Source organism: Magnolia sinica, chromosome 3 (genome assembly GCF_029962835.1).
Source record: "Magnolia sinica isolate HGM2019 chromosome 3, MsV1, whole genome shotgun sequence".
Lineage (NCBI taxonomy): Eukaryota > Viridiplantae > Streptophyta > Magnoliopsida > Magnoliales > Magnoliaceae > Magnolia > Magnolia sinica.
Genome location: NC_080575.1, coordinates 27,513,192 through 27,532,865, shown reverse-complemented (window position 1 = coordinate 27,532,865; position 19,674 = coordinate 27,513,192). Strand labels below are relative to the sequence as shown.

The 19,674-nt window shown below is 38.0% G+C and overlaps 1 protein-coding gene across 2 annotated transcripts in view; it reads left to right on the top strand.

The window, feature by feature from the left end:
• Nucleotides 1–19,674, top strand: part of LOC131239735 (uncharacterized) — a 97,485-nt gene that overhangs the window by 52,657 nt on the left and 25,154 nt on the right. The window contains exon 8 of one of the 2 annotated variants that reach the window (XM_058237579.1): nt 14,524–14,635. The exons of the other annotated variant lie outside the window; for it this stretch is intronic. Within the exon in view, the coding sequence (XP_058093562.1) occupies nt 14,524–14,635 (112 nt within the window). The remainder of the gene's footprint in view (nt 1–14,523; nt 14,636–19,674) is intronic. 2 annotated transcript variants of the gene reach the window in all.

The following is a 19,674-nucleotide window of genomic DNA, read 5'->3' as shown; positions in this document are numbered from 1 at the left end:
GATATTGCTGATAATATTGTTGATATTCGGAAATGTGGGGAAACATAGGGGAAATGGTGGCATTTTTCAATGAAACTTCAGGAGATGCTAAAATGCACATTTGCATATTTAGGAATTAAAAAATTGCAAAAAGAATGCATGCATAATAAGTTTCCATTTAATAGGGGTCTAAAAGCATGTGTTATCGTAAGAAATTAGTCCAACCATCTCGTCAATCCCATCCCATCCATCCAACTATCCAACCTTCCATCCAAACATCCATCGGTATTTCAGAATATCGACAACACATGATATTTCGTTGAGAAATCATCGACAATTGGAAAGGAAATGAAAGACTCTGGTCTTGATATCGCCCATGTTGCGATAACAATAATATCACCATATTATTGTCAACAATTTGAACACTACATACAACCATGTGCCCATAAAAAATAAATTTGAAATGGATTTTTTAATTATTTTTTGGAGATATTATCGAAATATCGTTGATACATTGGCAATACAAAGCGACAACTAGAATTTACACAGTCGAAAATATTGGCGATATCGATATATTGGTGATACAAGTGAACACCTAGATTTTACACAATCAAAATATTGGCGATACATTGGCAATATCGGTATATTAGCGATACTTAGCGATACACCACCAATACCTGGAATTTCTAATGCTACCAATGTTATGGGTATCGCTACCTATGTTATCACTATCACCAAGTAGGAGATCCGGATAATATCGGGGATATTTCAATAATATCAGGGATACTCCAAACAATGCGTGATGTATGTAAATAGCTTGTAGGGTAGGCTACATGCAACTTGACACTATTTTAATGAGCTACATAGCGTCAATGTTTCAAGTATCGACGATATTGGCCGATATATCCCATGATATATCTTCTATCCTAGCTATGTGATATGAAAGACAAAAGTAGTGGCCTAGCGTATCGGCTAAGCTACGTTACGGAGCATGAGTTACATGCTATATATAGTGTTCGAAACATCGGCTAACCTACATTATGGAGCATGAGTTACATGCTATATATAGTGTTCGAAATATCAGCTAAGCTACATTACGGAGCATGAATTACATGCTATATATAGTGTTCGAAATATCGGTATCACAATATGTATCGCACCCTTGGGACAGAGATACATGTCAGTTATCTTACGAGATATATCATTCGTATCGGATAATTTATTGCACTTTTAGGGAAACATGGGGGAAAATGGTTGAATTTTTCAATGAAACTTCAAGGATTGTTAAAAAAGACTTCAATACACAATTTTAAATAATAACATCTCAAAAAAGAAGTGCACATAATAGGTTTCCTTTGTATTGGGTCCTAAGCTATGTACTGTCTGACTGAATAATGCAACTATATTCAAATTGAATGCAGAACATTTAGAGTGTATATGATTATAATTTCATCAAACTCTCATAAATACTTTGAAATTAGTCTCAATTAACAGCTAGTTGAAGGGAAATTTTGAAAAAAAAAATAATATTTTAATATTTTTTTTAATTAATTTTTAATTAAAAATGATTTTTATTTCAAAAAATTGACATAGACTTAACAAATTAGTAGATCAGCCCTCATACATGCTTGATTTCATGTTTGGAGTGCAACATTGCAAGCAATTTAGGAGAAAATTGGGGAAATTTGGAATTTTCCCCAAATCTGACCACTGAAACGGCCTAGCTATACGACCGAGAGGAGGGGGGGGGGGGGACTATGCCAAATTATAATTATAACAGAGGAATAAAATAAAGAGATAGTCAAATAAAATAAATCAATTCACAATGTTGAAATAAAATCAACCTCAATAAATAAGTATTGAGAGGTTGATACGAATTCAGTTCTAAGGACAACCTTACACCATAAAAACTAAGGGTTTATGGTAGGATAACCTTATTTCTAAAACGTCCTTTGTATTAATAACTCAAACTGAAGGGGAATAAATAAATACTAAGGAATTGAAATAAATTGCAGGAATTTAAATCTAAATTATTACAACATTCTACACACTTACTTGAAATATAAATTTTACAACATCACATCCATACATACATCCCACAAACTTGAATGATAAAAGATAAAAATTTAGATGGCACGTAAACATCACTGTCGAACTCAAGTAGGTTTCAACGGTAGGAACTTCCCTAACCACATTTTCCGTTAGCACGGCCCACTCAAGCTTGGTTCATTTTTGGCATATTGTTTTGAAATGAACTCACAAAACTGATGGAAGGGGAGGATTTCTCACGAACATCACAGTGGGCCCCATCTGGGTTCCCAGCGCAGGAACTCCATGCGAAAGGCTTTCGCAGGAGATCCACGTGCGTGGGGTGGGAACGACGTAGTGAGTAAACTTTGTGGGGCCACTATAATTCATGTATTTTATCCGCTCCATCCATCCATTTTACCATATAATTTTATGATTTTAGCCCAAAAAGTGAAGCATATCCAAAGTTCAAGTGGCCCACTAATGGTCAATCACCATTGTTTCCTATGATATGGTCTACCTAATTATTGGATCTACTTAATTTTTTGCAAAATCTCCTAAAATGATATAGAAAAATAGATAGACGGGGTGGATACTGGATATAGTTGTCTTAGTTCAATCGGACAGCGCAGAGCTTAGGACCCTCTACAAAGGAAACCTATTATGTGCCATTCTTTTTTGAGATTTTATGATTTAAAAGTGTGTATGGAGGTCTTTTTTAACAATCCCCAAAGTTTCATTAAAAAATTCAACCATTTTCCCGATGTTTCCCCATATTTCCCAAAAAGTGCGATAAACTATGCGATACAAACGATATATCCCGTGCGATAACCGATACGTATCTGTATCCCAAGGGTGCGATACATTGTGCGATACCGATATTTCGAACACTGGTTCTACAAAGCACCCCCTCGGGTTGTGGCCTTCATGTGGTTGGTAGGGCGAAAGAGAATCCTCTCTGTTGACAATATATAGAGAAGAGCGCTCGTCCTTCCTTAATATTTGCTTGATGTGTATGAAGAATGAGGAATCGATTAATCATCTCGTCATTCATTGCTCTTTTGTTGCGAGAGTCGGGGCTATTTCCTCTATTTGTTTCACACTAATTGTGCAATGCTGAAGACAATGGATGATGTATTGTGGGCATGGCATGGAGGCAGGGTTGGCAATTCCGGGAAAGCTATATGGTGGTTGCTGATCATCGCGGTGTTTTGGGTTATTTGGGGAACTAGGAATGGCTATTGTTTTCGGAATGCGATGGAGGGGGTAAGTGCGGTCATTTTCAAAGTTAAAATTCTCGTTTTAGATTAGGTAGTTTGTGTCAAGGCAGCTTTGGCTACCCCATTCCTTTGAGTCTTTTCTTCTTTCTTTTGCCGGTTTGTATTCTTTTCTTGCGATTTGCGAGGTCTTTAATAAAATTTTGTCGTCTCTCAAAAACAAAAAAGTTTTAGTAAAAAATAACTTGTAATGTAAGCTACATACGTGTAGTCAATGTTCAAAGTATCAGTATCGCTACAAGTTTCGCTGGCCAGGGATACATAAACAATATCGATATTGCTGATAATATTGTTGATATTCGGAAATGTGGGGAAACATAGGGGAAATGGTGGCATTTTTCAATGAAACTTCAGGAGATGCTAAAATGCACATTTGCATATTTAGGAATTAAAAAATTGCAAAAAGAATGCATGCATAATAAGTTTCCATTTAATAGGGGTCTAAAAGCATGTGTTATCGTAAGAAATTAGTCCAACCATCTCGTCAATCCCATCCCATCCATCCAACTATCCAACCTTCCATCCAAACATCCATCGGTATTTCAGAATATCGACAACACATGATATTTCGTTGAGAAATCATCGACAATTGGAAAGGAAATGAAAGACTCTGGTCTTGATATCGCCCATGTTGCGATAACAATAATATCACCATATTATTGTCAACAATTTGAACACTAAATACAACCATGTGCCCATAAAAAATAAATTTGAAATGGATTTTTTAATTATTTTTTGGAGATATTATCGAAATATCGTTGATACATTGGCAATACAAAGCGACAACTAGAATTTACACAGTCGAAAATATTGGCAATACATTGGCGATATCGATATATTGGTGATACAAGTGAACACCTAGATTTTACACAATCAAAATATTGGCAATACATTGGCAATATCGGTATATTAGCGATACTTAGCGATACACCACCAATACCTGGAATTTCTAATGCTACCAATGTCATGGGTATCGCTACCTATGTTATCACTATCACCAAGTAGGAGATCCGGATAATATCGGGGATATTTCAATAATATCAGGGATACTCCAAACAATGCGTGATGTATGTAAATAGCTTGTAGGGTAGGCTACATGCAACTTGACACTATTTTAATGAGCTACATAGCGTCAATGTTTCAAGTATCGACGATATTGGCCGATATATCCCATGATATATCTTCTATCCTAGCTATGTGATATGAAAGACAAAAGTAGTGGCCTAGCGTATCGGCTAAGCTACATTACGGAGCATGAGTTACATGCTATATATAGTGTTCGAAACATCGGCTAACCTACATTATGGAGCATGAGTTACATGCTATATATAGTGTTCGAAATATCAGCTAAGCTACATTACGGAGCATGAATTACATGCTATATATAGTGTTCGAAATATCGGTATCACAATATGTATCGCACCCTTGGGACAGAGATACATGTCAGTTATCTTACGAGATATATCATTCGTATCGGATAATTTATTGCACTTTTAGGGAAACATGGGGGAAAATGGTTGAATTTTTCAATGAAACTTCAAGGATTGTTAAAAAAGACTTCAATACACAATTTTAAATAATAACATCTCAAAAAAGAAGTGCACATAATAGGTTTCCTTTGTATTGGGTCCTAAGCTATGTACTGTCTGACTGAATAATGCAACTATATTCAAATTGAATGCAGAACATTTAGAGTGTATATGATTATAATTTCATCAAACTCTCATAAATACTTTGAAATTAGTCTCAATTAACAGCTAGTTGAAGGGAAATTTTGAAAAAAAAAATAATATTTTAATATTTTTTTTAATTAATTTTTAATTAAAAATGATTTTTATTTCAAAAAATTGACATAGACTTAACAAATTAGTAGATCAGCCCTCATACATGCTTGATTTCATGTTTGGAGTGCAACATTGCAAGCAATTTAGGAGAAAATTGGGGAAATTTGGAATTTTCCCCAAATCTGACCACTGAAACGGCCTAGCTATACGACCGAGAGGAGGGGGGGGGGGGGACTATGCCAAATTATAATTATAACAGAGGAATAAAATAAAGAGATAGCCAAATAAAATAAATCAATTCACAATGTTGAAATAAAATCAACCTCAATAAACAAGTATTGAGAGGTTGATACGAATTCAGTTCTAAGGACAACCTTACACCATAAAAACCAAGGGTTTATGGCAGGACAACCTTATTTCTATAACGTCCTTTGTATCAAAAACTCAATCTGAAGAGAAATAAATAAATAGTAAGGAATTGAAATAAATTGCAGGAATTTAAATCTAAATTATTACAACATTCCACACACTTGCTTGAAATATAAATTTTACAACATTCACATCAACACATACATCCCACAAAGCATTCAAACCACAAGACAAAGAATTATAGTGGTTCACCTGTGTGTACACCAACTGTTACACAACAGCCACACAGAATGCTACTCCACTCCTAATTTCCTCATACGGGATATTAGCGTTCACTAACAAAATAGGTTTCACAGGTTCACCTAAACCCTTCACAATTGTGTCTTTTTAACTTGGGCTTACACAATCCAAAAACCCACACTTTCTGAGTTTTCTGGCTCTCCTCAAATAACCACACAATGAGATTTTTCTGGCGAATCTCAAACAAAAACCAAAAGAATAGAAATTTTACATAAACGTAAAATACTTGGATTTCTCCTTTTGTAGCAGCCCGGAAGAACCAATCGGAGTAGAAGTTCAAATCAACGTTCAATGTCCAATACTCACTTTAAATGGTTCTAAGTTCTAATTGATTTTAAATTAAATCAAATGGGCTAGCTCTATTTGATTTTGATTCCAAGAAGAAAGAATTACAGAATTTCCCCTTTTCAAATCAGATTGGAATGTAGATCAAAATCAAATAAAAATAAGCTAACAAAAGGAAATATTAATTATGCACAAAGTAGCTTAAAATGAACACTAACTTATCTCAGAGTGGAGCCTTGAATTTCTTTGAATTGAGTTATGAAATTCTGAGATTCGTGCTCAATTTATAGAAGCAGAAATCACGTCTACGACTGGTCTTAGGGAAACTTCGACTGGTCGTAGCTTCAACGGCATTTTGAATTTTTAAGCACGATCTTTGAAAACCGTTCTACGACTGATCGTGGGGTGTCTACGACTGGTCGTGGACCACCTACGACCGGTCATAGATGACCCAGGACTGGTCGTAGACTGCATGAGTAGGCTGTTGTAGTTTAAGTCGAGGACCCACGACTGGTCGAAGTTTAGTCGTGAACACACCTACGACCGGTCGAAGGACCTCCAGGACTGGTCGTGGGCTAATCAAAAAATTTCGAAAATCTTCAACAACTTAGGACTGGTCGTGGAATTTCTTGGACTGGTCGAACCAGTGCTAGGACTAGTCAAACAAGGTCCAGGACTAGTCTTAGAACAGACCAAATTCATATATAAACATACAGTTTGAATTATGTATCCGAAATGACCTACCCTAAGGTCAATCTAAGGTCAATCATTCCTGGGACATGAAGTATGGACATTGAAACTCCATTCTATCAAATGATTGTTGACCTTTGAACTTTACAAAGCTTGAGATCTCTACTTGATGTAAGCTTGATCTTGAGATCTTCGAAAGCTTGACATTAAACTTCAACTTGAGTTGCTCTTGAGTCTTGAAATGTACTTGAGTCTTGTACTCTTTATTGATGTAGCTCTGAACATTGATGTTTACAGTACATGGCTTGACTTGGCTTGAAGTCGATCATTGTACTTGAAGCACTTGTGAAGCAGTGTCTAGAACATATATAACAACATACAAACACAAGACACAAATAGAGTTTTGGCACAACAAAATTTGACAACCAAAGGAGCATGAGACCATAGCACTTACAACCACCTATACTCAAATTTCGAAATTAGAGTATACGTGATGAAATACTCCTAAATACTTTGAAATTAGTCTCAATTGACAGCTGGTTGAAGGAAAAATTCGAAAAAATAAAAAACATGGAGAACATGAAGAACCAATGGATATCAAAATCAAAGGTCTAACTCCATGATTTTTTATGCAAAACATGAAGAACTAATGGATTTGTAACCATTTAACACTGATTTAAACATAATTTCAACAAAAAAATAAATAAATTTGAAAATGCTCATTGGATCGAACATGTGGTATATATCGGCACTACTTGTGTGTTTCATATTGCACAGGTGGGATACAATATATATCGTGGGATATATCGGCCGATATCGTCAATATTTAAAGCATTGGCTATATATATATATATATATGTATTTGAAGGATAATAAGTCGATTTTATTAAAAGGTTGCATGACAATAACAAGACAACAAAATAATACAAAAAAGATTACATCCCAAAAGGAAACTTAAGATTACGACCCAGACATGGATGAAACATAGGATACATTGACATATTTAACCCTAGATGCTCGTTCTATGACGTCCCTTTTTAGTTTTCCATGTTGCTACTTCCCATGGACCCTTCTTGTTAAGGAAGCATAGCGTATTAGGCTCCGTCCAAATGTTCTAAAGCACTACATACACGACTAGTCATGATGCAGGACATGAAATTCAAATATGATGTACAAGATTTTCAGACTTAAGATCACATTAGTTCATAAACAATTACACAAATTCCATATCCCACACAAACGTTCAAACATTCAATCAAGGGGAATCTATGCGGGTCCAAGCCTACACATGTTAGGGCTGGATCAATAAAAATTATGGACCAAACGATACTCAAAGGAAGGTAAATTCATCCACACATGCACAACAATCTGTCCATAAAGCAAGGGATTCACCAATTTCAATTTAGAGAACCCTAGGATTAGAAAAAGGGCAAACAAATTGAAAATAATGCAATCTAGGGTTAGGGTTATGGAAAATAGGTATGAGGGATGAAATAGGGGGAAATCTGAACCTGGAGATAGTCCCCACGCGCGGACAACGGGCCAGGTCTGTCGCACGTGCGCAGGGGTCTGGCCGCATGTGCAAGGGGCCATCGAACGCGGAAAGCGCCTCCTTAGCTCTGGTCGGCCAGGGGAGGGCTTCAAAACCCCCAAGTTTCGTGTCGATTGGATGCGCAGTCTGTGCGTGGTGCTCTGCCGAAGTTTCAGCCCTCCTGTAGGGCCAGAATCTGGAATTCTGCTGTAAAGAGAAAAACTGTTGTAATAAAGGACAGATTTGAAGCATGGATGGTGGTAGGACATGAGAAATAGAGATGGTAGAGGATGTGGGCGAATCGGGATAGATGTGGCTTCGCACCACGGTAGTTAGCCCTTCAATGAAGGGAGGGCTTCGCACCCAATTGGATTTCCACAACTCAAGAACTCAGAGGAGTAGAAAAACGCAGAATTTTTATTGAACTTTAATGAATTAAAAAAAAAAAAACTACTAGGGGTGCCTATTTAAAATAAAATTAAAAAAAAAAAAAAAAAACCCTATACCCTAAAACTCACGCCATGTGCGCAACTTATTACTTGGCGATGAAGTAAACCAAAATAAAAAATAATTAAAGAAATCTAAAGTGTTCGTGATATTCTAAATAACATTAATAAGCAAAATCTAAAATATGAGATTAATCAGACTAGTGGGCCACGATCATGAGATCCCACGATGGGCCTTACTTGACTACTGGACCCACTCCAACGAACCAAAATTCAGTCTTCTAACTAGGAGGCCCTCCCTGGACGTCGCCATCGATCTAGATCGATGGTGGGGCCCTCCGTCTTCTTGCGTACGTGCGTTTGGGGGGGGGGATCAAGTCACCAAGTTGCTAAAGTATCCCGTACAAGTAAAAGACCATGCCACATCCAAAGCATCTCATCCACTAATTGTGGCATCACCTAGTTGACACCAAAGGTCGATAGGAAAGTAATCTGCACCCAATGTGCAAATGAGCAATGTATGAATAAATGATCTATCATCTTTGCATCGCTCATGCATAGAAGACAAATGTTGGGGAGGATCATGGACCATTTTTAAAGATTGTCTATGGTTAGGATGCACTTCCCAAAAGTGTGCAAAAAATCATGTCTTCTTGATATCGATGAATCTCATAGCATCATGTAGAGTGACTTAACCATGAACTTACCAGAAGGTGAAGCAATCTAAACCAAGAAATCCATAGAAGTTACATGCTACATAGCATAAACTATTTAAAACACTAATCTAGAAGGAGATGCTAGGGGAGGAGCTAGCGATGAGGGCTCACCCGGGAGTGGTGAAACATGCATAGAATGTCCTTCATCAATGTGTTCCATATTTGTTACGATATGCCTGTATAGGCCGATACGTATAGGTAACGGTCACGACCGTTACACGATACGGGGTTGAAACGGTTGTAACGGCCGTTACAGTTCTGTAATGGCCCACAACAGAACGATAACGGTCCTGTAACGGTTATTTTCAAAAAATAAAAAAGGGCCACAACGGCCGATACGGGCCGTATTGGCCGTTACAACCCTTATCATAACGGTAACGGTGGTGGCCGTTACGGCCACCATTACCGTTTTGGAACACCTTGGTTACGGGGCATAACGTTCATTAAAAACGGCCACTTTTTTTCTATTTAAATCTATTTTTCTACTTTTTCTTATTCCAAAAACTTTCCTAGATTATTCTACAGTAGATTTTGACCACTCTTACTATAGTTTTTAGGAATAAAACCGTAGATTGAAGCGATTTGGGTGAATAAAGCTTCGCGGGCCATTTAAAAATAAAAAATTAAAAAAAATGATATTTATGCATTTTTTTTCTGATTTCTAATTCTAATGCTTGATTGTGATGTGTAAATATTAGAGATATATAACCATGTACATAAATTCACCAGACAACTAGATACAATACTCACCAAAGAGTAGATCGTTATGCCACTATAAACATGTTTTTTTAAAAAAAAATGAATACATATTTGGAATATTTACGTTATTCTGGATTTTTTTAAAAATAATAATAATAAATAATTAAAATAAACCGTTACAGGGGTTGTAACGGTTGTTACGCCCTCGTATCGGTAACAGTGGTGACAGTTATAGCCACCATTACGGATACGGAATACCTTACCCTCCAGTGGAGCTTGGTGGCATCGCTAAGGGCAAGATATGCAATTGCAGATCAAGGAGTGTGGCTCTCTTCTTGTTGCGGTTTAGATGAGGAGGATTGGATCATCAAGCCTCTGAGTTTGAGCAAGGTCTAGATTTCTCTGAAGTCGACTGAAAACCTAGACAAGATTTTGATCGTTGGGGTCCTGTTCAAGGATGGGCTGGTGGCCTTCCATCAAAAGGTGGTTAGATTGGTCAACGTTTGGCTTGGAGGAAGTTTGGGCCTAGTTGTGGGAGCTTCTGCTTGAGTTATAGTTCACAAAAGTCTTTGTGGTGATGAGGTCATGCTTTGGGGAGGTGAATGTTGTCGATCCAGTGATGGAGGTGTGGATGGCGCTAAAAGCAGCTCGGAACTGCATTAAGAAACAAAAATTGGTTAAAATTCCTAAATGGATCTCTATTGTTGTGGGGGAGGTGAGAGAAGTGCTTGGGAGTGAGCAAGGGTGGATGTCGACTCACTGGAGTTGTGGTGATTAGGCAGGAGCAACGCCTGGTAGCAGGAGTGTAACGAAGAAGGATGATGGTGTACAGGACCCCTAGTCCGTCGGACTACCGAATGTGAAGGTTGGCTTCTAGTGGGCTCTAGCTGGGAAGACGCAGAGGAGGGGAAAGGTTAGTTAGAGGGTTCTTTGCCTCTAGCGAAGGCATTAGATATCTTACCTTTGCAAGAGGTGAGAGGCATCAAAGAGGTTGATCTCTCAATGGCTTTCTAGCATTCACAAATGATATGATCTTTGAGAGTGTTGGGGGTCATATCTCCATGGCCTAGGGTATGAGTTGGATCAAGGAAACGATATGTCATGTGGGCATGGTGGTTGGTGTCTCATTCAAGGACTACAAAGAGTACTTTATTGCTCTATTTCAATTTGTGGAAGAAAGATGTGCCCATAAAGCATGGTCTGGCCTTCAGGGGAAGGTCCAGAAGTCTCGAAGAGGGAGGAGAGTTTGAGAGCCTCAAATCCTTCGGACGTTAGGGAGCAGTGTCAGAGGTTTGAAGAGGGGTAAAGGGGTTCGAATTGTGCATCAATGAATGTCCTTAGTTGGAATGTGAGGGGATTGGGAAGCTAGGTGAAAAGGCTTCAAATAAAGGATGTGTGCTTTCGTTCTAAAGCTTCATTTCTCACGCTGCAAGAAACGAAGTTGCATTTATGTTGATAAGAAGTTGGTCGATTCTAGTTGAGCAGCCAAGGAGAAGGATTGGATGGTACTCGATGCCATTGGACTTTGGGGGGGGGGGGGTTGGACTTTGATGGCAAACTCTAATATGTGAATGTGGGAGGAGTGGTGGAGAGGATCATTCTCTATCTCTATGCTGAGGGAGGCGTTGGCGGGATTCAATTTGGTCTTCATGGCTATCTAAAATCCGATTCTTTTTCGGCATGCTACTTCTACCGTTTCTTGTCGATGGCGACATCCACGGGTCATGTATGAGAAGTCAAATGACAATCTCATCACACGAAGCATGCAAATTTTTGGGCATGGGTGGATATGAATGAGTTGATGAACCTCCCATTGGGCGGCGTCAAGTTCACTTGGATGAATGGGCAAGAAAGGGCTGAAATTGGACTATTCCCTCGTCTCTCCTAAATAGGTGGAAAAAATTCCCATTAGTGAGGCAGAGAGGTCTTAAACTCACCTTTAGAACCCGAAGGGACCCGAAAAATTCCTGACTATATTTGAATTATTTACTAAACTCACCTTTAGAACCCGAAGGGACCAAAGTGCCCACCCGATATGTTCTCAAATTATTCACATCTAAAGGTTATGTTTGGAAGTCCTTTGAAGTGGGAATCACTCCTTCAAAGTGTAAGTTTGGTTCTGTACTTTATAGGGACAATATGTTTATAAAATCTATTGAGGTGCCATTTCGCGAGCTAGATAGTTGTTATCTAAGGATTTTCAAGTAAAGAGTAGAATTTAAGAAATGGAAATGGATGACGACCCTAGTCTAAATCAATGTTTTAAATATCGACGATATTGGCCGATATATCTTGTATCCCACTTGTGCGATATGAAATGCACAATAGTGCCGATATATCCCAAGTGTTCGATCCGGTGAGCATTTTCAATTTCCGATCCCTTTTTATTGTTGAAATTATGTTAAATCAGTGTCGAATGGTTACAAATCCATTGGTTCTTCATGTTTTGCATGAAAAATCATGTAGTTGGAGCTTTGATTTCAATATCTATTGTTTCTTCATATTCTCCATGTTTTTTTCCAAAATTTTCCTTCAATAAACTGTCAATTGAGACTAATTTTGAAGTATTTAGGAGTATTTGATGAAATGATCATCACATACACTAATTTCGAAATTTGAGTGTAGATGGTCTAATTTGGGGAAATTTCAAAAATTTCCCAAAATTTCCCAAATTGCTTCCAATGTTGCACTCCAATCATGAAATCGTGCATCTATGAGGGCTGATCTACTGATTTTTTAAGTCCTTATCAAATTCGGAAAATAAAATTATTTTTTTTAATTAAAAATTTATTATTATTATTATTTTATTTTATTCAAAATTTCCCTTCAACCAGCTATCAATTGAGACAAATTTCGAAGTATTTATGAGTGTTTGATGAAATGATCATCACATAAACTCTAATGTTACACATTCAATTTGAATATAGTTGCATTAGTTCAGTTAGACAACGCATAGCTTGGGAGCTTATTCAAAGGAAACCTATTATGTGCACTTCTTTTTTAAGATGTTATGATTTAAAGGTGTGTATTATGGTCTTTTTTAACAATCCCTGAAGTTTCATTGAAAAATCCAACCATTTCCCCAATGTTTCCCAAAGAGTGCGATAAATTACCTGATACAAACAATATATCCCGTGCAATAACTGATATGTATCTGTATCCCAAGGATGTGATACTTAACACTATACTGATATTTTGAACGTTGGTCTAAATATCCATTCATGCTATTTCATATGCACTTATGTATTTCTCACACGAGTTATTCATGATATGATTGACTAATTTTTTTGAAGAATTTTTCTTTACCGTTGGTGTTGTTTACATGAATATTATGTTTTTTTTTTTTTTTTGGGGAATTTCTCATGGTGGAAAGCAAACTTTAGCTGTTGTATAAATCTGATACACTCTTGTAGAAGGCAAACACTTGATAAAGAAAATCACTAACCTATATAAAACCTAATAGGATTTGTCCAGTTTGGTAGTGTGGAATGTATATTTTGTTTCATTCACTCAAGTTTCAATGGGATATTGAGAGTGAGTGTATCATCTTTGGGTGCTCCTCTTGTGCACCTTATGTTTTTTGTTTTAGGGTTTTCTACATGTGCATGTAAAAAATCTTTTTCATTTTTTATTTACTTTTTTATTCTTCTTTCTTTCTGAACTTGATTATGGCAAACAAGAATGGGTTTTAGCTCTAGGGTTTAGAGTATTTGATGTATGAGGTTTGGAATTTGAGGAGATACTTGAATACACTGAAACTCAACGAGGAGCCTTACGCCTACAAGGTCCTCAAGTCTGCCAGATGTAGCAGTGGAGTTTGTTGTTGGTTTGATCGTGTCAGAATACTCAACACTAGGATGATTAGTAATCCAAGATTTTCACTTGATTCATTTGTCCCAAAAATATTGTTATATGGCATTGTGAAAGAAAGGAAGCACATTTATGCCTTAAGTTAGGTTTGCAGATGTTACTATTGCACATGTAACTAATGTAAGATAATTACCGACATGCCCTTAATAAAAAAACAAAATAGCCAATGTGTCCTTTGTAGATGTTACTAAATGCCTATGAGATAATGGATAATCACATTTTATCTCTGGGTAATGTTCTAGAAACTTGGGTAGGAACATTTTATTTTGTTTATTATTAGGATACTCTTTCAGTAGAACAGTTCATGTTACTGGATATTCCTCTATTATATTATGCTCATAAAATGTATGGTGAGAGCTTGGACATTTCAAAGGGCCTTGAAGAAATTTTTAATCCCTTACCAATTGAAATATGTTAATGTTGGTGCTTACTATTATTTTGGGAAAATATAAGCATTGCCGTAGTCGTGACTCGTACGTTTGTTTATTGAAGCAGAATTAGCTCTTAGGTTATGTTGGGTCTCATACTTTCATCTTTATTCTTCTCAAGGTTCTGGAGCATGGGGAAAAGAAAGTTTCAAGCAGTTCTTACAAGGGACATTCATCGCAAAATCATGTACTCCTTCCTGATGAAATTAAAAATCCATTACCACCTGTTCCAGGTAATAAACAAACGAGAAGTTTCTAGGGTCTTGCCCACAACACCAAATTGAACTTTCGAATGAATTTTCTTTTTAGGCTGTTTGAAGTCTCATATACTGGAATAAATATAATGATGAGAAAGATATTAACACTGCCATCAAAATCAAATGGTAGCTTTATTGTGTTGCAACCTGGTCATTTATTCTTGATACTTGCTTCTAGAAGGATCCAGTGGTGTCCTTTTGCTTTCTTATTGAGTAGGATGAAATATCCTTTCTGAGAATAGAAAAGATGAGCCTAGGTGGAGATGCTGATCAAGTCGTTCTATGCTTTTTATGGGAGTCTTTAAACATATGGTTTGGATTGCTATTGCAAATCCCTTTCAATTCCTTGAAGGTAACGGCTTGATTAAAAGTGAAGATTGCAAAAGGGTTCGAGGAACTTGTAGATCGCTGATACTTAAGCGACTACATTGTGTGAGGTTTTCTCTTTCTCTATGAAAAACAGAATGGTTGTCTACTCAAAGACACTCATCCAATGTCAATAACCCCAAGTGAAGGATTGTAGGGTTTTTTTTCCCTTTAATTTTTTATGTGCTAAAGATAACCAAAAAATATTTCAAACGTGTTTGGTACATGTAGAATGAACAGCTGTTAATATACATATCAATAAAGGAGGATGAATCTCTTAAGCTGAAACAACCACGCAGTTCAGCTGGTGAACAGTGAACCTGATGTGTGCAACACTATAAGAAAACTAACCAGAAATGCTGTTGGCCGGTCTAAATACGAGATTTAGACAATGGTTAGTTTTCTGGCCAATGGCAAGAAAGGAGGGAGAGGGCGGGAAGTAGTCTCTGGCAATGTTCGAAATATCAATATCGTGCAATGTATCGCACCCTTGGGATACAAATATGTATCGGTTATTGCACGGGATATATCGTTTGTATCAGGTAATTTGTTGCACTTTTTGGGAAACATTGGAGAAATGGTTGAATTTTTCAATGAAACTTGAGGGATTATTAAAATAAAATAAAATAAAAACCTTAATACACACTTTTAAATCATAAAAGCTCAAAAAAGAAATGCACATAATCGGTTTCCTTTGTATAGGGTCGTAAGCTATACGTTGTCCAATTGAACTAAGACAACTATATTCAAATATGATGCATAACATTTATATATGTATCAAGACATGTATAAAAACACAACCAATGCATTCAAATGCAAAAGATATAGTAGAAATTATAAAATATACCTACCAATGATGTGACTAGCTATGGCCTGGACCCACATAGAGTTACGCAATGGCTTGTAATCATCGTCTCTGTCTCAATGTGGCCGTAAAGAATATTGCTCCACAAATCAACAATACCGTGTTCAGGTCATAGTAGAATGATACCAATTAAGATCCTCCATGATATAATGTTGGTACTTATCCTCTCCGAACTGAACTAATACGCCCATTCATGGGTACTGTGTAATAGTCACAATCCGTGGCTGATATGGATTTGGAATAGGCATAGATGGAGCTACTGGGTATCTATACTACTTCCCATATACCTGCCCGTATGTGGAAGTGAAGTCCTGACCGTGTCGAAAAATGATGATCTATAACTGTCGGAGTTGCTCCTTGCATATCCACTAGCTCTGTATCGATACCCATACTGTGGCACAGAACTCAAACTACTCTCGTGTCTATGATCCATATCCATGTTGTGGCCTGTAACTCGATCTCCCCTCCCTTGTCCATGAACCGGAACTAGAGTCACCTTGCTTCCCACGAACGCTTGTGTCCCTCATGCATTTTGCCAGTAGCTCCTCAAAATAAAAAAGCTCGTCTATTTTTTCTTTTGTAATCTCTGGCGCTCGTATGTCTTATTGTAGATAAGACGGGGCCGTGGTCCTCCTGGGCGAGAACTATGGTCAGGGTCCTATGTAGCATGATCGAAATCCCCCTTCCCAATGAAAGGGCTAAGAGGCCTCTGAGACTGACTCACACCCTCGTCATCACCATCTTCGTCGCCATCATCACCATCACCGCTACTGTCACCAGAGTCACCATCACCCCCATCATTGTCATCAAACTTATCACCATCATCGGATCCACCTGTTGCATCACTCTATCTCATTGTCGGACAATGTCTCCCCACCACGTGTCCCGCGTGATAGTGACTGCCGTGGACTGCCCACCAAACTTATCGTCAATGGATCGAATGCCTCATCACAAGATCTCTGCTGCTTCACATGTGCATCAACATCGATCCCTTGTCCTGCTGCCTCCTCCGCAACATGCGGCTCTGGTCGCCCTTCCGAAGTATCCAAGTCTTCCAACTTAACCCATTGGTAAATTGGATCCCTATTCTCGTCGTCAATAAATGAATGTTGTCTAACCACCATCAAATCCAATGGGTGCTGTTCTTTTCTTTTTCCTTTGGATCAAAGCAACCTCGGTCGTAGCTTCATATTGTAGTGGCAATACACTAACTTCTGAAGTTGGTCGTACACTAGTTTGTTGCACTTATTTGTGTGGATGAGGGAGAATGTGCTCCAATTTCTTTCACAAGGTGAGGAGACTGTCTGCACGAGCGCACGGACAACCGGCCATTGTAAAACCTCGCGGTCAGTCCTATACATGGCCCACCATTCGCCTATGAATTTTAAAGTTATTTTATTACTTTTAAATTTTGTAAAATAATATGACAATTAACTTTAAATGTAGCCACTCACATGGCATCATGGTGGTCCTCGACATCTTTATGGCCTGACACCCGAACATTCCAGTCGTATCGCGAAATTTAACAATCTGTTGATGGCATATAGCAGCCAAGCGTAAGTATGGAATCATTAAGATACAAATATGGAGAATGTAGGTGCGGAATATATTTACCTTAGTATTGAATGTGCCTTTCCCCGGACAGGGAATAAGTGATCGTACACTTCATGTACAACCCTTTTTAGTTCATTGTCAGCATAGAGATTCTTGCTGTAGTGGTATTTTGGATTTTGGAAATACGCTGAAAACCAGCATGATTCAAATATTTAGACATTAATAGCAAAGTACTGGAGCATATAGACAAGAAAAAAAGTATATAATTACTTACCAGTCTCATGTAGTGGGTGAGAAAGTGTCCTCTCCCAACGATTGTCTATCATTGCATGCACCCACTTATATGTGTTGGGTTTTTTAGCTTGGATAGCTTCTTTCATCAATTGTATAGAGGGATACAATCACCCTATCAATGGATTCGTTTCATTGTCCACCATCCTCAACACTATATAAATGGGCTCTAGAATATTGATTACACCGCGTACACAATCCCAAAAAGAGTAGCTCAACATGAGCTCTTCAATTCTCCAGGTTACCCTATTTCCCTTCTTAGCCCAAATTGTGTAGTCATGAGAAGTAAAAAAGCTCTCGTAGCTCTTGCTTGTGTCTGAGAAGGCTATTTAGGACGATATAATTTGTTGCAAACCGCGTTGCCCCAAGGCGCACTATATCCCCACCACACTTCTTGAGCATCACGGCTAATAACTTCGTGTGGTTATATATGAAGGTCGTGCTGAGTAGTGCATTAGTAATAGTGGTATTCACCGATGGCCTATTCCTAACTGCCTCTTGCATGATATCAATACAATGTACTGCGTGGGGGGTCCAATGCATATTATACTTGTTTTGTATATCCTTCCCCGCCTAGACAAATGCGTTCCCATTGTCTGGATCAAATTGCACAATATTCTTTCTCACAACATCATTGATGACACGATACATTAACTTATAAATGTAGTTCGCATCTTTAATCTTATCGCTTGCATCTACGGACTTTAAGAACACTGCTCGTCCTTTACGATAAACCATAAAATTTATGATCGACATCCTTGTTGGTCTGGGCCAACTGTTACATGATGGTGCAGCCGCACATCTCCCATGACTGCTTATGTGAATCTACATATTTTTTTTCATCTCTTAATGTTCTTCCTAAATACTTGCCCATTATCTCAAAGGGTCTGGGCGGCTGCACACCTTCACCCCCACGATGCACCTCACTTATCATATTCTTGAAATGTGAGGGTCGTTGCTGCATTCGTCGGGATTTGATTATATATGAAAACATTGCAATAAACTTCCCAACCTTTTTCCTTACATCCCCTCCACTAAACATATCCTTGAAATTATTATTTTTTGTGTCCTTCCCGCTTCCTTGTACATCCTCAGATCTAACGGTATATCTAGCAACCGCATGCTAGTACTCCCCATACCCCTATATCTTCCCCCTGCCCCCACTCCCCCCACCATGCTCATGAGCAGACCCCTCAAATCTAGGCCTACTCTACTGCCGCCACCTCTCATGCTCTCTATCCCAATAATTCCGTATGGATTCCTGAACTACACATCTAAAATCAGGATCATCATCGTCATCGTCATCGACATCCATTACATCCTCCTCCCTTACATATGAAGGTCTCCCCAACTCCTCCCTAATCTCCATCTCTCGTGTACGTCGTTCATCTCTTATCTTCACACTTTTTTTCAATACAACTCTCATCTCTTCTCGCACATCTTATGGGCACTTAGGACATTCCACAACATTGCGATACCCTCCCACTAAATGCTCCTTCAAGTGGGTTACCCCCCACTCCTCAACACATGGCCACACAAATTACATACTCCCGACATATTTTATTTGTAAAAGAACATTATGTTAAAACTTTTTAGGGCCCACCTTGTTGCACGTGTTGTATATCCATGCCGCCCATCCATTTTGCCAAATCATTTGAAGGAATGGTCCTAAAAATGAGAATTATTCAAATCTCAGGTGGACCACATAGTAGGGATTTCCACCATTAGAACTTCTTGGGGCCCATAAAAGTTTTAGATGGCATGGAAAATTGATGGATGGCGTAAAATTACTGGGAAATAGATGGATGGCGTAGATAAAACGCATACATCATGGTGGGGCTATAGAGCACTATCCAATAGGCAGTAAGCAATTCAAGATAAAAACACATGCAATGTATAATAAGACACCAAAATTGGATAGTCTCATGCAAGTAGCCAT